Below are 21,877 nucleotides of genomic sequence, written 5' to 3'. Positions count from 1 at the left end.
CCCCCCAGGGACAAAAGGACAGAAGAAAAGTCACAGCAGGGTACCTGGGCAGGAGAACAGAAATCTCATCCACTCATGTCCAAGGTGCAGCAACCTCTGCCTGCCACCAGCTGCCCAGGAGACTGGCTCACCCGACCCGCTAGGTAAAGCTGACCCCAAGGCAGGAAGGCTGTGCGCCCTCCCGGTGCTCTGCTAAGAACCACGGCGTCCCCCGCTGCAGTGAGGCTGCTGAGCCCTGCCACGGAGTCGCCAAAGGGCAGAACTGGAGGACGGGGTGAAGAACAGAAGCCTCCCGCTGCCTGGCGCTCAAAGCCTCACACAGCAAGTACTCAGTGGGTACCCGCTGTACCAAGATGAACAGAACTGGACGTCACCCATGGACATGGCATGACGCCAGGCCCCTCCAAGCCCTTGGGCCCATCAAAGGGCTGTGGCTTAATGTTCCTGAGAAGGGGGATGGGAAAACCAGTGGGGCAGAAGCCGTAATCCATGTCACTGTCCCTCAGTCCGGTGGGGAAAACCCGGAGCTGCCTGCCTGCCACCTCTAGACTCACCTGCCACTCCTGGCCCACCCGGATACTGGGTTGGGTCCCCGCCCACCTTTCCAGCATTGTTCCCAACCAGTGATCCCCCTCGGCCTTGCTGCTTCCACCTCTCCCCCCTCCTCCACTCCCTTTGACTCAGAAACATAGTCAAGTCTCCCTGTGCCTAAAACAAAACAACCCCCCTCTCTGCTTCTGTCTCCTCCTCAAGCTACCTCTGCATCTCCACCTTGAGCTCCAGTGGTCAGACTCCTTAATCTGTGCTACATGCTCGCTTCCCACTCAACCCTCTGCCCTACTCCACCCCTGATCCTTGTCTAAGCTGAAATCGCTCTTGCCAAAGCCTTCAGTGGCCTCCTAATGGTCAAACCTGAAAAAGATCTATTTTCGCTCTTCCCCGTACTCTGAAGCCTTTGCTACGAATAGGCCGATGCTTCCAGGTCAAGACTCTCTCCAGGTTTCCTCCAAACTGGCTCCACCTCCTTTAAGTGCTGGCATTCTCCAGGGAGCTGCCCTTGAACCTCTGCTCTTCCTCTACTTGTTTACACAGGCCAGGTTCATTCATTTTCAGAGGCTTAACTACTACTCAGACCCTGATGATTCAAGCTCTTTTTCAGCTCTGTAATTTCTCTCCCAGATCCTGTCCTAACATTTCTAATTTGCTGTTGCTCATCCTCCCTGGATGATCTTAAACTAGTCACCCGTAACACGTCCACAACTGGACCCCCGTCTCCCCGCTCCCCACCTACCCCACATTCTCATCAGCTCATCCGCCCAACATCCTTCGCCTTCACACCATCCCTACGAAACGCTACCCATTCTACCCCCAGTTCCTCGTTCCAGCAAATGCTTGCTGAGCTCCCACTAAACGCTCGCCATTATAGGAGGCACCGGGATGTAAAGCTTGATAAAGTTCAGCGCAGCGTGAAGGCCACGTAGTCTAGAGCCTCAGAAGTACTTCGGAAAAGCAGCCTGCGTCTCCTCTTCTTGAGCCGCAGGTCGATTCCAGATCTCACCCCAATTTATCTGCTTCCTAACTGGTCTCTTCACCACAAGTCTTTCCTCACTCAGGCCTCTTCCTCAGAACTGCCAACACGGTATCTTTCTCAGAAACGGTTTGGATCAAACCACCCTCCTGCTCCAATCACTCCCCATTCCTTCAATGAAAAGCCAAAGCTTTTTAGAGGCAACCAGGGCGCTTCAGTCCCAGGCCCCAAGGCCTGCGTGTGCATCTCGGAGCTCCTGCCACGTGCGCTGCAGGTGCCGTCTTCTTCCACGACCCCACCTCTGCACGGGCTTTCCTCCAGCAGGAAGACCGTACGCGGCCCCCGTTAGCCTCAACAATCTCACGGCCCCTCCTCTACGAAGTGTTTTCTGACATTTCTAAGCAATGTTTTTCTTTCCACAAAAAATTGTTTATATCTTGATTTTAGCACCTAATAGGTAGTAAACCTTTTGAATTATATAATTACTGTTTTCATGGCTTGCCCACTATCTTCTGACCTCTGACATTGGAGGCTTGTTTATACCAAGAGTCTACCAGAGCACCTAGAGAAGATGCTTTATCGCATAATATAATTTTATATCACATTATTATGTGTTTTCGTATCTTGCCCATGAGACTACGACCTCTGTGGTCCAGGCCTGCATTATATCTTCAGACTCTATTACAGTGCCTAGAACGTAGCAGATGTTTTATAAACATCTGACACACAAGTAATAAGATGAGACTAAAAATGTATTACATCCCTTACTGATCCTGAAATGTATTCTGCACTTACGATGTGCAACACCAGGGGGGTGCCAACCTCATTGCCATTGCTTTGGGGACCAGGTGAGTCATCGCCGTGGAGGCTATCCTGTGCACCGCTGGACGGTTACCAGCACCGTGACCACTGCCCACTAGAGGCCAGTATGACCCCCACTCTCCAGTTCTGACAACCAAATGTCGCCAGACATTACCACATGTCGAGAGCTGCTCTGCAAGGTACTCTTAAGGGCTTTCCAAGTATGATCTCAACCCTATGAGTTAAACACTATTATTACCTCCATTGTGGAGACAGGGAAGTGAGGTGCAAAAAGAGTCAGCAACTTGCCCAGGGTCACCGAGCTGGTGAGGAGCTTAGCGCCAGAGGCACACTCCTAACTCCTGCCCTCCGCCGCCCCTAAACCATCCTGTGAAGACGCCAAGATCCTCAGAGGGCCCACCTGCAGCTCTGGAGCAACAGGAGGAAGCTGCCCTCCGTCACATCAAAGTCCTGCAGAGGCTTCTGACAGCTGAGAGGAGCCTCCTGCGCCCCTCCCAGGCAAATCGCCTGGCCCCCGGAAGCCCTCCAGCATGTCTTCAAAGCCCGCAGCTGTATTCATGGGATTACCAGTGCCCTCCATCTGGACACCAGACTTCCACAAATGCCGGCAAAGACCGTGTTCGCTTTCTCACGGCCATGCCGCTTCACTGGCAGGGAACCAACACCTCTCAGCTGGCAAGCCAGGTCTCCTGCGCCCTGATCTCGTGTGGCTACCCTCCGGAACCAAAGAGCAGGACTGTGCTACGACAGCTGCTTGCAAACGTCTCATCTCGGGAATCGCCCGCCATGTTTCCAGCCTGTTGAGGTGTGTGAATCTCGACAGTGCCAGCTAACCCACAGCGATTCCTCTCAGCTTAGAGTCCTCTGCCGTTATTCCAGGGGCCCTTGAGCTGGACGCTGAATTTAATGTAACTCAGACAACTGCGAGGCGAGGCAAGGTGAGGACACAGGCCACCGGAGTCGCACTGTGTTCTGATCAGCCACTCTTGGGTGTAGTCAACTAACCACGATTCTCCAGAACGGATCACCTGTATCGCCTCTCCTCAGCTCAGAAACCCTCCGTGGCGCCCATCCACTCAGAGAGAAAGGCCAAGCCCTTGCTCTGCCCTGTAAGAATGCGTGTGATCTCCCCACCAGCACTTCTCTGCTCTCCTTCCCCATTTCCCTCATTTAGTCTGCTCTACTCAGACGGGCCTCGTTGTTCTTGACTGGGCTAGGCCCACTCCCTCCTCTCTGGTTGTTCCTTCAGCCTGGAATGCTTTTCCCCTAGACACAGGCTTGGTATCTACCCACTCAGCTCTCCACTCATCTTCTCCACCTCTGGTCAAAAATCCCCCCTACACCTCACATTTCAGATCCCTCTCCCTGGCTTGCGAAAAACTTTGGCTGTCGTTTTTTTTTCGATGCTGTATCACCAATGTCTAGGACAGTGACTGGTACACAGCAGGCTCTTGACACAAGTTTGCTGAATTAATTTACTCATCGGGAACTACACTGCCACAGAGCAGGCAGAGCAAGAGGGGAAGAGGCGGTAGCAATAGGTCAGATACCCACTCCAGCCCCTCTGGCCTGGCCGCTGGCTAGACACAGCCTGACCTGCACGGCGTGATCCGCAGCCCCAGTAGGGAGGGAGCTGGTCTTGGCCCGGGGCTCTTGTGAAGCGGCAGAGGGCAGAGTAACTGACCAACTGCCTCAAGGCCCACCAGTGGGCAGACGGGGCATCTCTCCAGCCATCCAAGCTTGGAGGAAAGGGGCTGCAGAGGCTTCCACCTGCAGGGCAGGAAGGCTCTCTGCTCCCCACTCAGGGGGTCCACAGGATACCCTCCACCCCCAACAGGCGTCTCCAACAGCGCAGGCCTGCAGTCTCCTGCAGAGAAACACCCTGTATTCTCCACTTTAGCAGCTACCAGTCACATGACACCACAAAGCACCACGTGAAGATCATACTTCTGGAGTTGGCCGGGGTGGGGCTGGAGCTTTGAATTCCATTCGCTGGGTAAAAGAGCTTAAGTGTAGTGACGGGCACGTTGCTATGCTCACAAACACACACCTATACCAGGAGGGTGTTGTTTCCACAGAACTGGCGAGGGTTAACCTTTGACTCCCTTTAATCACTACCAGCTCCAAGGTTGCTGGACCACACGGCGAGCTGAGGTCAATATACTCTGTGGGGTCCCAGGAGAGCCACAGGCCTGGAGACACCCTATTACCCAGGAAACCTCCTTTCCTCCTTACTCGCTCAAGAGGGCCAGCCTGGGCTAAAACCCCAGTCAGCAAGCCCCAGACCTCCAAGTACCCTTGGTCTCCTGGAAGCAGAGGAAAGGGGTTTGGACGCAGACCTGAGGTCCAACCCAGCCTCTGTGATCACGGGCCGGCTGTCCCTGGACAAGGCCCTGTATCTCTTGGGCCTCAGATTTCCCATCTGTAAAACGGGAGTAGCAAGAACAAGTTCTGGGAGGTGTGGGAGCCTCAAAACATATCCCAGGATCGAAAGCCCGCAGCCTTAGCACCGGCTGAGCCCAGAGCAAGCACTGGGCCCCTGGAAGCTGAAGGTGACTCCTGGTCTGGGCCTCCCCGCGGTGCGTGGCAGCGCCTCTCCACTCCAGGTCTGCCCCAGCCCAGCACGGGGAGCAGTCCAGAGCTCCCACCTGACACCACAACCACGACTGCATTCACCTCTCCTCCCAGCCGCTGGGTCCCCTGCACTCATGGCACACATGCAGCTGCCGGGGGACCGGGGGACTGCCACCCAGACTCTGCCTGCACTGAACGTGGATCCCACGTACTAGCCAGGTTCAGGGTTGCATTGCTGGGGTGGGGAGGATCATGGGATGGAGGAGAGAGATGAGGCTTTGTTGGAGAAGCCACTCTCCCTTTCCGGGTACAGCACCTCCTAAAGGTGCCCAGACCCCTGATCAGAGCCCTCTCCTGAGTGGTGCCCCCTTTGCAGAACAGCTGCTCACAAAGCTCTTCGGCCACAGGCAGAGCCAGTGGTACAGTGGTGCAGAGTTCCAGCCTTGGACAAGTCAGAGAAGGCATATCATCAACAAATACCTGGATGGAGCAGTAATCCTTCCAACCAATTAAGAAAAAGACCAAGGAACCGAAGATAATACAGCAAAGGACAGGAAAAGCAATTCGCAGCTCAAACCCACACACCTAACAAACGTGGAAAGATGTTCAGCCTCATTCAGTGACCAGGGAATGCAGGTTAAAACCGAATATCGCTTCTTGCACATTTCGCTGGCAGGCGTTCATTGACATAAAGGCTTAGAGTTCACTGACATAAAGGCTTTGTTCATTGACAAAAAGTACTTCATAGTATCTAGTAAGGCTGAAGGCGTGCATACGCTATGAGCCAGCAATTCCACGTCTAGGTGTATCCCAGTGTGACCCGCCTTTGTACGTGTACACACACTAAGGATGTCTATTGCAGCACTGTGGTAACAGCAAAAGAATGGAAACATCTTAAATGTCCAAGAGTGGAGGGATGGCTGGATAAACTGTGTCATCACACAACTGAATACAGCCATTTAAACTGAAGAAAGAACTCGCTATGGACCTATTAGGATACACCTGATGTTTAAGGTTTTCAAAAAACTGTAAACAGATACTTATAGTATGGTCTCATGAATTAAAAAAACACACAAGGCTATATATAGCGCGTGTGACCTAAAAGAATTTAAAACAAAACAAAACATGGAGGAATCACCCAACTCTTGGTGACCATTACATTCCAGGAAGAGATCAAGTAAACTGGGATGGATTGTGAGGACGGGGCTTAGTTCTATTCACACAGAATATGCAAAAACATGAGCATTTGTAAATCTGGCTGTCACATGGGATTCTCTTATCTTTTATATTTTGAAATATTTTTATACTGAAAAGAGGGAGTACAGATTTTAAGACAAAAATTCAGGAGCTATAAAAGAGAAATTCAACAACATAAAGATTTAAGAAGCAGAGGGCGGCAGGAGAAGGAGGAGAGAGAGGATGAACAGTTAAAAAACAAATGACAAACTAGGAAAAGTATCTCTGCAACATAATATGTATCAGACCAATGAATTCCCTTAGCCTGGAATGTGCTCATGCAGGTCAATAAGGAAACAAGTCAACAAATCAGACAGAGGAATAGACAAAGGACATAAATGAGCAGTTGACAGCACATAATATAAAGGCACAGAGGAAAGACCCATTCTTCACTGATCGTAACAGCAAAGCTCCAGAGGCCTGAGAGCACACGCTGCTTGGGGAGGTGGGGAAACCGGCCCTCTGTCCGATCACAAGCGGATCAGGGTGACATTTTTGGAAGTGACCTGGCAATATGTGTCAAAATCCCCTTAGCCTGGGAATTCCATTGCTAGAAGTTTATTCTATAGAAAAGTCTCCTATATTTTCATGAACTTTTCTATCACAGTCGTTACAGACAGCACTATTTGTGACAGTGAAAGATGTAAATGACTTGAAATTCTACCGAAAATCCACAAGGACCCATTTAGAAGCATAACCACACAAACAACGAACAGAACGCTACACAGCTGTGAAAAAGAGGAGGCAAGTGCATGCACGCTGACACCGGATTATCTCCCAAGTGCATGATGAAACTTTAAAAAGGCGGGTGGAGAGCAGTGTTCTGTGTATCTCCAATGCCCTTTTAACGAAAGACTTACACGCATATATGTGGATACGTCGCTAAAGGAATAGATCATTCAAAGGATGCGCAAGAAACTAAGGGGGCAGGGGTCTAGAATGGGGGAAAGGCCTTCTTTATATCATATACCGTTTTATTTATTTATTTATTTATTTTGTCTGTGTTGGGTCTTCGTTTCTGTGCTTCTCCTGTTGCGGTGAGTGGGGGCCACTCTTCATTGCGGTGCGCGGGCCTCTCACCGTCGCGGCCTCTCCCATTGCGGAGCACAGGCTCCAGACGCGCAGGCTCAGTCGTTGTGGCACACGGGCTCAGTAGTTGTGGCTCGCGGGCTCTAGAGTGCAGGCTCAGTTGTTGTGGCTCACGGGCCTAGCCGCTCTGCAGCATGTGGGATCTTCCCAGACCAGGGCTTGAACCCGTGTTCCCCGCATTGGCAGGCAGATTCTCAACCACTGTGCCACCAGGGAAGCCCCACATACCCTTTTGATGTTTAATTTTTTTTAACGGGTGAGTGTGATACACTTTCAACTAAAATTTTGCTAAAAGGAAAAGAGGAGAGGGGAAAAAAAAAAAACAAAGGAATGTAAACTCTGGAGTCTCACACACCCGGACCTGCATTCCAGACCGACCACTTATTGGCTGCACAAGTGTTGGATCCTCTCTGGATCTCAAGTTTTCTGCTGCATCAAATGGAGATAAAAACAGGGCACTTCCTTCTACGGTGGGTGGATATGCCAGGTAAGAGGGGCTCTAAGGTTGTTACCGGGGAGAAGTAGAAGCAGCTGGTCTCAGACTCCAGAATGCGCTTCATCTTTCCCCCTCATGGATCCAATGGACACAGGCCATTCTTATCTCTCCTTATGTTCCACTCCGCAGACAGGGAACAGCAGGGGCAGGGCCACCAGGCACAGCTATGCAGACTGGGTGTGTGTGGCCAGGCCTGGGTAGGGAGTGAGGGCTGAAATCCAGCCCCACCTTGGCTTGTCAAACCATCACCCTCGTGCAGGGCTGTGTCCAACCGCAGGGGTCATTCATTCTGCTTTCCGTAAAGGCTCTGTACAGGCTAGCAGCAACTTCATTTACAGCAGAGCAATTTAACCCTTCTCCAGAATCCTTGCCAGGTTATAAAGAGCCCAGGGAAAAGATCTGGGGGTACATAGACCAGGGGCGGGGCGTAGCCATTCGGAAAGTTGGTACAGTCATCCCATCCGTATTTATCTTTTCATGTGTCATTTCCTCTGAATTCGCAGAAACACCCTGTTTTACCAGCAGAAGTGGTTTCTAAGGAAAGAGTCCTGCCCCCTTTGGCCCATCGACACCCACTTCATATACCTTGGGCAGCTGGGTGATGTTCTAAGTGAGGTCACGCTGAGACGAATCCTGAGTGGGGGAAGGAAAGCCAAGGGGACAGCCTCCTGCCCTGCCTGCCTGCTCCTCAGAAGGGCTTGTCTGCAAGAACAGCCCTGTCCCAGGGCAGGTTTGGGGTCCTGAGGCCTCCAGGGACACGGTGAGGCTGGGCAGTCCAGAAGAAACAGGAGCTGACAGGGACTGCGGGCCTACTGCACCCAGGGCACAGCCTCAGGCACTGAACTACAGCAGGAAACAAGGTAACAGGCCTGTGCTCCTGGAGTGCACACCTGGGGAGCAGGGGAAGGGGTGGGGGGAGACACCTGACAACCACATAGCTAAATAAGAAAAGGTGCCATGAAACACACGGTGAGGGCTTCCCTGGTGGCGCAGTGGTTAAGAATCCACCTGCCAATGCAGGAGACACGGGTTCGAGCCCTGGTCCGGGAAGATCCCACATGCCACGGAGAAACTAAGCCCGTGCACCACAACTACTGAGCCTGTGCTCTAGAGCCCACGAGCCACAACTACTGAAGCCTGCACGCCTAAAGTCCGTGCTCCGCAACAACAGAAGCCACCGCAGTAAGTCTGTGCACCGCCACGAAGAGTAGCCCTTGCTCACCGCAACTAGAGAAAGACCGCGCGCAGCAATGAAGACCCAACGCAGCCAAAAATAAATAAGTAAATTTATTTAGAAGAAGAAGGAACACACGGTGAGACTGAGAAACTAAGCCCGTGCACCACAACTACTGAGCCTGTGCTCTAGAGCCCACGAGCCACAACTACTGAAGCCTGCACGCCTAAAGTCCGTGCTCCGCAACAACAGAAGCCACCGCAGTAAGTCTGTGCACCGCCACGAAGAGTAGCCCTTGCTCACCGCAACTAGAGAAAGACCGCGCGCAGCAATGAAGACCCAACGCAGCCAAAAATAAATAAAATAAGTAAATTTATTTAAAAAAAGAAGAAGGAACACACGGTGAGATCATCAGAACAGGGCAGTGGAGCAGAAGGAGATGGGGCAGCACCTTGGGATGGAGCGTTGGCAGGTCCCTGAGGGGCTGACTCTTGACCTCAGACCTAAGCAAGAGGCGGTCATGGAAAGGTGGGTGGGGGAGTGGGAGCAGAGGGTCCAGCCCGAGGGAAGAGCAAAGACCCTGGGGCCTGTGGGGTGTAAGTAACAGAAACAAGTCCAAAGTGACCGGAGACAGTGAGGAAGGGCCAGTGGCGGTGCCAGGGAGACCCGCTGGCCGGGTGGTACAGGACGTCACAGGCCACCCTGGAGCCTGGACGTTACTCAGGGTTCCATGAGAAGTCACTGGAGGGTATGAACAGAGGAGTGACACTCTGGATTCATTTTTTAAAGATCCCTGGGGCTGTTCAGCAGCTCTTGTGCAAAACCTCATTTAATTTTTTTTTTCTCTTATTTAATTTTTAAAACACTCTGTGTGGTAGTCCTCTTTCATTCTCATTTACAGATGAGCAAACAGGCACACAGAGGTACATTAAGGGTCCCGGGGTCTCCAGAAATAAAGAATTCAAGCAGTCTGAACTGCTCAGAAGCCCTACACTCTCTGGCACCCATGAATTGGGGGGAGCTGTCTGGGGTGGATCTAGAAAAGCTCCTGCATCTCTTGGGCCTCAGATTTCCCATCTGTAAAACAGGAGTAGCAAGAACAAGTTCTGGGAGGTGTGGGAGCCTCAAAACATATCCCAGGATCGAAAGCCCGCAGCCTTAGCACCGGCTGAGCCCAGAGCAAGCACTGGGCCCCTGGAAGCTGAAGGTGACTCCTGGTCTGGGCCTCCCCCCGGTGCGTGGCAGCCCCTCTCCACTCCAGGTCTGCCCCAGCCCAGCACGGGGAGCAGTCCAGAGCTCCCACCTGACACCACAACCACGACTGCACTCACCTCTCCTCCCAGCCGCTGGGTCCCCTGCACTCATGGCACACATGCAGCTGCCGGGGGACCGGGGGACTGCCACCCAGACTCTGCCTGCACTGAACGTGGATCCCACGTACTAGCCAGGCTCAGGGGGCGTTGGAGTCCTCAGTGGCCAAGCCTCTCTCCCTTTCTGGGTATAACCCCTCCTAGAGAAAGTGCCCAGTCCCACGGGGCATGGCCACAGACCTCCAGCCAGCGCCAAGCTGTCCCCCTCCCCCGGCAGCTCCAGGGGCAGCACCCGCTCCACCCTGAGCAGTGCCTCATTTGCAGAGTGGTGTCCCCTCTCCAGATCTGGTACTCCCAAAGTCCCCCAGCAGGGACGCTCCAGGGCCAAGTTCAGTGCACGCCTGAATTTGTATCAGGAGCCCACCAGGGTCAGAGTTGCTGAGGGTGGGATTAGGGCAAAAGGGGAGGATTGTGCATGGTGGTGTGTGGCGGGGCAGCACGGCCTCTGGGGTGGGGTTTCTGGAGGAGAAATGAAACTGCGGAGAATGAAAACAAGACCTCCGTTTCCTCCATCAGCCTGTCCCCTGGGAACAGCGAAGCCGATAAGAGAGACCCTTTTGAGATCGTTTCACATCGGTAAGATGTTTCCACAAATCAGCTGTTTATACAAGTCTCCTGGAGGTAAAGGTTACCAATGAGGGAAGGGGAGGGGCGGCTAGCATTCTAGGTGTTGCTGGGGAAGGTGCAGACCTTCCAGTCTGACCAGTGGTCCCTCTGGGGCAGGGCCAGGGCAGAGCAGGTGGGACTGCTGGCAGGACGGCTGCCAGGTCATCAGGGATGACCCAGAGCCTCCCCTGCCAGGGGCTCACGCAGCCCCTGTAGGGAAACAGGGAGGCAGATCTGAGCACACACAGAGCCGGGAGGCACCCAGAGGACACTCTGAGCCCCTTCCCAGGCCAACTCCGCTCTGGTCCACTGAGACCCTCCGTGTTGAAAACCTACAAACACACCTCTGAGCACAAACACACGAATCCCTGTTCAAGCAAAGGAGCACACCCCAGAGTAAACATGACCCCTACACACACACACACACACACACACCTCCCCCCCGCCCCCCTCCATCCTCCTTCTTCCTGCTCCCTGCTGGCCCCACTTCCTGCCACAACGGACAGCTTCTGGGGCCTGCTGGGCCTCCTCTGCCGGGGTGCTGTCTTCCCCCATCTTTCAAGAAGGGCACTGCCCACCGGCTTCCTTCAACTTCAGCTGCGGCTCCAGCCAAGTTTGTCTGTCAGGTCGCAGGTCCCTTGGGCTGTCAGCCAGGGACCTTGAGATTTGGGAGGGGCCAGGAGTGGCTGAGCCAGTCCTCCGGGGATCTCGTCATCTCCAAAAGTTGAGAAAAGGGGAGCCCTGGGCTCCTGGCTTGGGGAGCCAAGCCCAGCTCCCGGGAAGGGAGCCCCACCCCAGCTGTGTTCAGAGGTACCCAGGAAGATGGGTTGTCGAGCAGGGGGCTGCAGGAAAGCAAAGGGCGGGGGGACACTCGGCCTTGTAAGCGTGTTCCCGGGGCCAGGGGAGGCAAAGTCAGGCACGGGGCAGAGGCCGCTGCCCCGGGGCAGGGCACCCCCCCAGCGGCAGCGTTCACTCACCATCCTCCTGGCCTGTCCCAGCCTCTCTGCACCTGCACCTGATCTTCATCTTCCCGCTACCAAGTCCAGGAAACCCCTAGGCCTTCCCCTGCCCACCTCCCACCCCATTCAAGACCTTTGGGGCTCAGGCCCTGAGGCATTAGCAATTCCAGACTCATCCTGGCTCCCAGTCCTGGGGGAGGCGGAGGAGGGCAGGACTGGGGCAGTCTAGGCCTGGGGACTGAGGATTCCAGTCTCGGGCTTGCTCGGCAGGTTTGGGCCCTGCCCATGCCGCCTCTCCCCAGAGCTGCTGGCCCAGGGTCATAGAGGGTGCCCCTGGGCGGGCACCCTAGATCTCACGGAGGGTGGTGCCGTGGGTCAAGCCACGAGCCAGAACCCTGGGCTCTCTGCCACTCACGCCCAGGAAAACCCCGGGCTTTGCCAGCAGCTCCTCCCCCCTGCCCTTCTGGGAGCCGTCGTGGTTCTCAGGCTGGAGGGCAGGAGCTGTCGGTCCCCTGCGGCCCGCGCATGAGCACCACCCTCAGGGCCAGACCACTTCCTCTTTCTGAGGAAGCCTGGTGCCAGAAGCCGACTCAGAGAAACCGAGGCACAGAGGAGACCCTGAGAAGGCCTAGGAGACTGAGCCACCGCGGGGCCCTGGCCCCGTCTGAAGGTGGGAGGCCAGACAGGCGTCCCCATCCATCCTCTTGGCCTCTTCCACGAGCCCTTCCTCCTGCCTAGAAGCTGTCAGGATCAGGGTCCTGGGACAGGGCCCCTCCTGCCCCCAGGAACACACCCAAGCTCGGCCAGTTCACCTGGCCTTCCCGGCCTGTCAGTCCAGCTGTTCCGGAAAGAGAACATTTTCTTCTCACTCTATTTGGACAGCTGCGGGGACAGTGACAGTGAGAAGAGAGTGTCTGATTATTGAGGGGGGTGGTGTGCAGGGGACAGGGCCACAGGGCCTCTGAAGTGGCCGAGGGTCTGGAGTTGGGGAGGCCCCAGATGGGGGGCTGCGTGAGGAGCTGGGAGGCCTGGGGCCACCCGACAGGGTCAGCGTCCCTCAGCAGCACCATCAAGAGAACAGCTGGAGGGGCTTCCGGCCCAGGTCCAGGGCTATAGGAGGAGGGACGAGGGGCTTCCGGCCCAGGTCCGGGGCTACAGGAGGAGGGACGAGAAGCCCAAGGCACCAGGGAGACCGATTTCCATCTTTAGGGAATGTGCTCGGTTACAGGGTGGGGTAAGGACGCCTCTCAGGCCCAGCCCCAAACCTCCTCTGGCCTCGCTCCTGGACTCTCAGGCCCAGCAGCCCCTCCTCTGCAGGTCCAGGGCTGACAGGCGGGGCTCCAGAAAGGAAGACAAGGCACCCACAGGACAAGGCCAGAGGACCTGGAAACGGAGCTGCTTCCGCCCTGGGAGGCGGGAAGTAGGACCGCGGGGTCAAGCCAAGGCTCTTCCTCCTGCCGCTGCCCACCCTCCCTCCTTCTCAACGGTCGTCTCTCTCTCTCCCCTCCCCTCCCGTCCCCTCCCCTCCCGGTCCCTGTCCCCTTTCCAGCCGCCCCATCCTGCTGTCACCTTGTCCCCATCTCCAACTCCTCCTGCCTGCCTCCCCCGCCCCGGTTATGTAAGGGGCCTGAGAACACACAGAGGGAGCTTTGTTGTCAAACCAAATCCATACGGAGCCGGGATCGGCCAGTGCAGCTGTTCCCCATTCCCTCCGCCTTGGCAGGGGTGAGGCACCGGGCAGGAAGCCCCCCCACGCCTCCACTGGGGGAGGTGGGGGGCAAAACACACTGGCCCCAGGGCCCCCAGGCAGCTGAGTGGGTGGCCCCGGATCAGCCACCACCACGTGGGACCACAACAGGGGAGCAGCTGGCCCCCAAGACAGAGGAAAGCCTCAGTGCAGAGCCGGGGCCCCAAAGCCCAGAGAGGAGAGCTCTGGGCTAGGAGCAGGGCTGCACAATGAAGGCCTGGAGGGGGGCCCAGACCCACACCAGCGGACCCCGTTCTTGTCCACATGCGGATGCAGGCCCATGTTCTCTGCCACACAACCCGCGTGCATACTCTCCCGCGTGCACACACACGCGTGCGCGCACTGTGTGTGCTCACCTGGAGGCATCTGAGCAGAAATCTCCTCCCTGCTCTGATCAGCCTCCTCCATCCCAGCAGGTACCTCTGGAGAGAGGAGGGTGGAGGGCAGAGGTCAGAAGCCAGAGAAGCTCCACCAGCCAGCTCTTCTTTGGAGGCCCTCTGGCTCCGGGATGAGATCCTGCCTTCCCGCCCAGGAAGATGTCCAGGAAGGGAGGTGAGGGCCCAGGAAGCTGAGCTTAAGATCAGAGCATCCGCACCCGGGGCAGGCCCTGTCCCTTCACCCAACCCGACTGCTGCACGAGCGTCCCGCTCGAAGATGCTGGGGCCGCCAACAAGAGGAGGCGCTCCTGAACCTCCACGGCTGCAGGGCACCCACCCGAAGTCCAGCTGCCACATCAGGCAGGACAGCAAGGATGCCGAGGCCTGGGTGAGGCGGGGTCAGAGGCACGAGGGAAAGAAGAGGAGGCAGACACAAAGGAAGAGGGATGGCTGGGGGAGGAGCTGAGAGAAATCTGAAGGAGAAGGGAAGAAAGGCAGGCGGGTCGGAGAAAGAGGAGAAAGAGGAAAAGGACCAAAGAGGGGACAAGAGAAGGGGGCGTGTGGAGAGAAGGGCCCACACCTCCTGCAAGGATGCTTGCACACCCTCTCAGCCTGACAGGCGGGTCCAGGAGAAGCAGCACAGGGCGGGGGCGTTTCCAGAGCACTGGTCCCAGCCCACCCAGTCCCACCGTCGGCCACGCCCCAGGGGTTTCAGCCTCAACAACCCTGGATCACTGGAACCAGAGGGCAAACCAGGACCTTGGAGAAAGGAGAGACAGGGGTGGGATGGAGCACAGGAGAGGCAGCCCCTGTCTGGGGGAAAAGTCGCTCTGAGATCTTGAACAGTAAGTTACTTTTTTGAGTCTCAGCTCCCACCTTTGCAAAAAGAAAGAGTTACCAAGAGGCTACCACGTGCCAGTGCGGTGCCGGGGGCTGGGGACACGATGGGGAGTCAGACGGTCACGGGTCCTGCCCGACAGTCTAACATCAGCCGGGACCTCTGAGGCCTCCCGAGCTCGCCAGTGTCTATCATCTGTGCTCCGAGATCCATCCCATGAGCTGCGCTTCAGCAGACGCTATTAGCCCCGTTATCGGATGGGCTGATGGAGAACCAAAGTCCCAGACCTGCCTGAGGTCACACAGCTGGGGGCGGACAGAGAAGACAGAGGCCACCTGCCTGGCTTCCTGGCCCCGAAGGAAGGCACTCTGCAGTCTTTGGGCCGTACCCTGAATCACAGAAAACCCACCAGCCAGCACTTACAGAGCCAGGCCCCAGGTGCTGGGACACGATCTGAAACGCACTCTGGTTCAGAAGTGAGAAACCGAGGCTCTGTGTCAGGCCCAAGGCTGTGCAGCCCTGCCCTCCCCCACCCGTCTGAGCTCACGGGTGGTAGGGTCCCCTAATGTCACAGGCTGGGACCTGTGGGAGGGTGGGGTAAGTGACAAGGGTGCCCGGCCGTCAGGGGAGCCTCAGAACAGGCTCGAGTCGGATGCAATCTAGGAAGGGGACTGCCAACGGCGCCCAAGCCACCGTCAGGGGACAGTGGGAGCAGAGGTGGGGAGCTGAGAACACGCGGCTGGGGAAGTAGAACAGTCTGACCGGCGCCCAGCGGAGGTTTTCAAATAAAAAGGGTTTTAAGCCGAGACACCCTCTCTCCCACTTTCAGATGAGATTTTATGTGGAAACCCAATATGTAGAAGGAATAAGAGTGGAGTCGTTTGGGGTGAAGCAAGAATGGGGGCGAACCCGCCTCTTGAGCCCTCACTCCTGAGCTGACACCCCAGAGGGTTCCACCCCTGGGGAGCTTTTCGTGGACCCGGATAAGGGGAAAGCCGACATTGGGCAGGAGGGGAGGTTAGGACCAGTCTGTGCAAGGACCCAAAGGCAGGGCTGAGGAAGGGATGGGGGCAGGAATGTGACCAGCTGCCCCTGGCATGGGGGAGTGGGGGGCTGCCCTCCCGGTGGGCAGACTCCTGCCCACCCCACCCCCAGGGCTCCTGCCTGCCTCTGAAAAGGCTGCCAGGCCAGGCTCCAAACAGCTCAGCTGTCAAAAGGGAAACTCTTCGCCCTTTGCCCTAAGAAAAGGGGGAAGCAAAGCAGGGACACAGTGAAGACACTGTGAGCACTTATTATTTGTTAGACATCATTCCAGGCATGAAGGACACGGCAATGAGATGACAGGCTCCTGGAGCTTACGTGAAAACCCTAAAGAGTCAGGGAGGAAAACGCCTTGAGAGTTTTCAAGTCCATTTCACACCACACACGTGGCCCTCCAATGCCTGCATCTCCTCTGGACCGTTCCTGCCAAGGTCACGGGTCCAAGCTTGAACATCTTCAGCCGCAGGGCACTTGCCCCCTACACAGGCAAGGCCTGCTCCTGAAAGCTCCAGATGGCCACACTGAAGACCCTGGGTCCCTCCCCACCCAGCCTAGGCAAGGGAGTCCACAGAGCACTGAACACACCGTTAAACGTGCAAGTTTTACTTTTGATCACGACAAAATATGAAGCTTCATCTCGAGTTTTGCTGGTTCTGAGTCAATTGCTCGGAACCAAAGGAAATGAGCCGTCTCCCTTCTCACCTGCCCAGAGTTCCCAGGTCCCTGGGTCTCTGGCACCGCCCATCCCCTGCTTTGCTCCCCTCCCGTGACCTTCAAGCAGTGGGTTGCCAGGGTGGGCCCCTGCTGGCCCCCACTTCTCTCCTGCCATCCCTTCCAACCAGGCCTCCCTCCTCCTGACCTGAGTGACCTCTAAGGAGCAGAGGGGAAGCAGGTCTTTGAGGAGCCTCTCTGGCCTTGAGCCAGGCCAGGCCAGGGTCCAAGAGAGCCCCAGAGCAAAAGGTACTGTGGCCTGGCAGGAATCTGGGGATGCCCGGGTCCCCGCGCTCAGACCCCCGGAGGACCCCTCCCCTTCCCCACGTGTCGCCGTGGTTGCCGGATGAGGCCTTGCAGCCTTGTGGGCGGCAGCGGGGGAGCCGCATTTCCAAGGAATAGGAGCCCATGGGCAGGCCAGATGGAAGCAATTACCGGAGGGAAAGGGGGAGAGGTGGGGGCTGCCAGGGGCTGGGAGGGGCCGCAGAGGGGAGCGAGGAAGGAGAGCCCAGCCCTGCCCAGCTGAGAGAGGCAGGGGATGGGGAGGCAGGACCGGCAGGGCCAGACGTGGGCTTCAGGGCCGCACAGAGCCCTGGGCTGCGAATCAGGGGGGCTGTGTTCTCGTCACCCACACCCGGTGGCCTTGAGCAAACCCTGTCACACCTCTGAGCCTCGCCCTCTTCATGGGTCACAGGGCAGGGGAAGATGAGCTTGCAGAGTTGCATGGCAGTAGCGAACTGGGCTGAAAAGTGCAGGTTTTGGAAACAGGCCTAGCTAGGAGTCCCAGCTCAGCTGCTTAGGAGCCGTGTGACCTTGGCCAAATGGGTTAATCTTCCAGAGCCTCGGTGGCTTCATTTACAAATGGGCTTAATGAAAGGGTCGTGCTTACATGAAGTGATGTAAATAAGTGGACAGCACTTTTTTTTTTTTTTTAGGTTTATTGGGTCAGGCTTTTAATAAGTGCTCGATAGATAAATCGTAACTAGTTTTGTTATTTACTAAGTCCCTTTTTACTATTATAAGGACGGGTATTTGCAGAGGCTGCACGGGCCGAGGACACAGGGCAGACCACGGACACAGCAGCATCACTGCAGGCCCTGGACCGTGCACCCCGGAGGAGGGTTTGGACCCACGCAGAACAACGGTGCGCGAGCCCGGCACTCTGCACACTGCTCCATGCCCTCTTTCTAGCAACCGTGGTCCCCACCCTGCCCAGGAAAGCAAGATCCTGGGGCCCCTGACGCACTGGGGCTTTGAAGTGAAGCTGCAGACAGGAAAAAGGGGCCATCCTACGGCCAGGCCTTCCTCACGGCCTCGCGGCCCAGGTGGACACCCCCCCGGCCACCCCCCGGCCCCAGCAGCACCCTCCTCCCTGCTGGGCTCGGGGCAGAGGCCAGGGCTTCAGATTCTAGAGCGTTCACATCATCTCTCTGCAGGATGGCTTTGCGGGGTGTGGGGTGGCAGAGATAAGGCAGTCATCCGGCTGGAGGTCTCCCGGTCCCAGGCAAGGGGCCAAGATTAAAGTAAAACCTGCAGCTTGGGATGGCCTTCCTCACACCGAAGAGCGATCAACCCAGCGCACCCCCTGGCAGAGTTCACCCCGTGCCAGCCTCAGGGGCACCAGTCGGAGGCCCATGGCACCTGGCTGGGGCCCACGCATCACATACAGCTGCTCCCACTTGTAGCTACATTTGACCACTTCCTCTATCCGTAGAATAAAGAGCGTCACTCACACTGTGGGGTGGCAGAGATAAGGCAGTCATCCGGCTGGAGGTCTCCCGGTCCCAGGCAAGGGGCCAAGATTAAAGTAAAACCTGCAGCTTGGGATGGCCTTCCTCACACCGAAGAGCGATCAACCCAGCGCACCCCCTGGCAGAGTTCACCCCGTGCCAGCCTCAGGGGCACCAGTCGGAGGCCCATGGCACCTGGCTGGGGCCCACGCATCACATACAGCTGCTCCCACTTGTAGCTACATTTGACCACTTCCTCTATCCGTAGAATAAAGAGCGTCACTCACACTCACATTCACACACACACACACACACACACAACACACACACACACACACACACACACACACACACACTAGGAATGTGATACAGGTCAGGAGTGAACGTGAGGCCAGGGGTGGCCGCAGCCCCTCCAGGGGCACTCAGAACACTCGTGTAGAAGTGCTGAGCACCTCTGGGAAGGGGTGACAAACGAGAGAGGGGAATTAATGACTAGAGGCACCCAAACCTGCCTGCCCTAGTCATTTCCTCAAGGAAACCAAAGGTTTCAGGTCAAGGCCAAGAGTCGAGAAGGAAGGAGGACCTGAGGTCGAGAGGCATGAGAAGCCAGCTCGTGTCTGCAGGGAAGTGTGTAACCCCAGGGCAACTGAGGAGTCAGGAGGGGGAGGCAGGCCCTGCATGTTTTCTGGGTGTCCCCCCACCTGACTGCCCTGCTCCCTGGCACCGAGGGTCCAACTCCCAGGGCCTAGGGACTCAGCTGGCTTGTGGTGGATGCCTTGGGCACAATCTGTAGGTCTGGCTCTCAGACTCTGGGACCCTCTGGGACATTGATCTGAAGGGTCCCTTTCAGGAAGCTGGAGGTTCCCACCCCACCATGGGCTGGGACCCCTTTGTGTCATTCTGAGGTGGAGGGATCCTTTCCCCACGACAGCGGGGGCAAACCTTTGAGCTGCTCTGAGAGGAAGAATTCGCCCAGAGAACATACCCAGGTAGGGTCTGGGCGGGCACCCAGTGCAGGGCAGATACCAGGCCAGTAGGGGTAAACCACAGACGGCCACAGGTTAAGCTGGGGCACAGGAAGGGGGGTCTGGCCTCTCTGCTCCAGTTGGTGAAGGGTAGGGGGGCCTCTTTCCAGGATTTGTTATATAATTCTGAAAGGGGCAGATTCTCGGTTCTCTCCAGAAAACTGGATCCCAGGGATCTAAGAGGGCTGGCAGGGTGGAGAGGCCGAGCAAGTCTGTTTCTGAGGAGTGGGGACTGAGTCACTGCTCTGGGTAGGGAAGGGGTGAGGGAGGGAAGGGAAGACGGCCCAGAAGACGCCGAGGGCTTCCTTGGCCTGGGCCTCCACTCACGCACGGGCCAGGGGCCTGTGGCTCTGAGCACAGCCCACTCCCAAGCCACAGATGCCTCTCCACCCACAGTCCAAGCAAGAGGCTCCCGCGCTACTTTCCTAACTCCACCTCCTGTCTACCCTCCCCTCCTAACCCGTGACCACCCGGACTCTGGGGGAAAGCCCCCGACTCCTGGCTCTCCCTCAGCTGCTGGGAGGGAGACCCAGGGTTCAGGGGACAGACTAAGATCTCCCGCCCAACACATGGATGCTGAGGGATGGAGGCACGAAGAGCGCGTGCAGGGGAGGCACAAGCAGAGCCAGGAACAGGCTAGAGGGACCTGGGCCACCTCGGCTCGGGCAGGGGTTATTCACAGATGAGCTCCCGGCAAAGAGGAAAAGTCCCAGAAGTTCATTTCTAGGCCCCAAACAGCTGGCGCCTCCCAGGCACCCTCTCTAGAATTATGAGGCAGCTTTGGTGAGTGTGGAGAACTTTGGAGAGTGCGGGAGAACCGCTGCTAATAGCAAACACTCACATACTTCCGCCTCTGTGCAGGCACCTTCCACAGTACCCAACGCCTTTATGATCCCCCCTCCCTGCCCCCCGTGGCACAGCAAGGCTCAGGAGAGCGCGGTATTGGTTTGTGCCTCTGGTGACACCCTAGCTGTACCAGGCCCGTTCCCAAGGTTCCGCAAAGAATAAGTCTGCCTGAACTTGGCTTCCACACTGTGCCTCCCCCCAGCGGTGGAAAGCACAGGCTTCTGTGAGAAGCGCATGGGGGTGCCAGCCTGTGGGTGGGCATGAGGTCACATGGGCACAGCTGAGCACCCGGACGGTGCCTGTAGCCCCAGTCCTCTGGCAGGAGCCCCCAACCCCAGCACTCGGGACCCAGTCTGCGGGACAGACGGAGGAAGTGGCAGCAGTAGGTCAGGCCTCCTATGCCCAGAAGGAGCCTCCCCCAAAACTGGGAATGGAGGGGGCAGTGCTGGCAGACATGTTGGCAGCTCTGGGCTGCCTGGGAAGTCCCAGCCAGCAGGGGCCCCAGGGGGGCACCCAGCACAGATGGCTAAGCCCAGCGATTCTGCCCCCAGCTGGACTCCACCTTCACCCCAACCCCATCCCATCGCACTGCCCACCAGCCAGGCAGCTCTGTGGCCCAGTGGCCTAGGCCCAAAGAGCCCCGCAACGTGGACTGGTGTATTGGGCACGCAACGTGGACTGGTGTATTGGGCACAGCCAGCCTGCAGCTAGCAGCCCCACCTTTGGGCTCTGCTTGGTGACCTTGGGTCTCCTGCACACAGCCGGACACAGCAGAGCCTGACACTTGCAGGCAAGCCAGCCCAGGATCTCCTGGACTCGGTGGGGCAGTTGTGGCCAGAAGTCGGCTCAGAGGATGCACAGGGGTGGGGGCTAGAAACTTTCCAGAGAAGAGGACCGTCCCGTTTGCTCACTCCCAAGGAGCAGAAAGAATCGGCTTCCCGCGAAAAACTGGTCCAGGGCAAGGGATCCCAGGGCTGTGGCCTCCCCACCCGGCCCCTGGAGGAGGAAGGACTCGACTCGGGAGATCCTGCTTGCGGGCGGGGCCGATGCCGGGGGCTCGCGTTGGTCCGGGAGCCGCGGAGGCCGGCGGAGAGGGCAGGCGGCGGGGCCAGGAGCGAGAGGCGCGGAGGGGTCGACCGACCGGGCAGGCGCGGAGGGGCGGGAGAGGAGGCTGGTGGGGTGAGGGTTGAGTTCTGGCGGGCGCAGCCTGTGAGTGGCACCAGGATGGATATGCCCAGCGCAGCCTCTGCACACCCTCCTGGAAACAATGAGACCCAACAAAGGGTTCTCCGCTCTCCCACGCGATGAACCGTGTCCTTCCCTCGCTCGGGAAAGTGAGGCACAGAAGACCTGCCCTCCCCATGCACGGTGGCCAGGTGCCCTTGGACGGAGACCTGGACCCTCCCTCTGCCTTAGTCTCGACCTGCCACCCCCAAAATGCTCCCTCTGCAGCCTCTTTGCACACCCTCTCTTTGGCCCTGAGAAAGCTTCTCAGTTGCTGTTCCCTACTGAAGGCGCCAAACATCCTGTCTCCAGGGGAAACCCCATCAGGCCCTTACCCTGGTTCCTGGGGCCACCCACCCCAATCAAACCTGGGAACTACTCAGGCCGAAGAATAGTCCAAAAGTCACCCGCAGGACAATCCCCATCCCCCGAGACACTCTTTCATAGGTGCACAGCATTTACTGAGCGCTTAGTGTGAAGAGCC

At 57.1% G+C, this 21,877-nt stretch overlaps 1 protein-coding gene across 5 annotated transcripts in view; it reads right to left on the bottom strand.

Moving 5' to 3' along the window:
- ST3GAL4 (ST3 beta-galactoside alpha-2,3-sialyltransferase 4) overlaps positions 1-21,877 on the bottom strand; it is a 46,801-nt gene that overhangs the window by 18,442 nt on the left and 6,482 nt on the right. For 2 of the 5 annotated variants that reach the window (XM_024740822.1, XM_024740823.1), the window contains exon 1: positions 11,873-11,892. The exons of 1 other annotated variant lie outside the window; for it this stretch is intronic. In XM_024740822.1, coding sequence (XP_024596590.1) covers positions 11,873-11,875 — 3 coding nt within the window. In that variant the 5' untranslated portion in view covers positions 11,876-11,892. Of the gene's footprint in view, positions 1-11,872; positions 13,308-21,877 lie in introns of those variants that run through there. 2 more of the 5 variants (XM_024740821.1, XM_024740820.1) reach the window with 2 other exon arrangements.

The sequence above is a fragment of the Neophocaena asiaeorientalis genome, unplaced genomic scaffold (genome assembly GCF_003031525.2).
Source record: "Neophocaena asiaeorientalis asiaeorientalis breed wild unplaced genomic scaffold, Neophocaena_asiaeorientalis_V1.1 scaffold308, whole genome shotgun sequence".
Taxonomy (NCBI): domain Eukaryota; kingdom Metazoa; phylum Chordata; class Mammalia; order Artiodactyla; family Phocoenidae; genus Neophocaena; species Neophocaena asiaeorientalis.
This window is presented reverse-complemented; position numbering and strand designations above follow the sequence as displayed.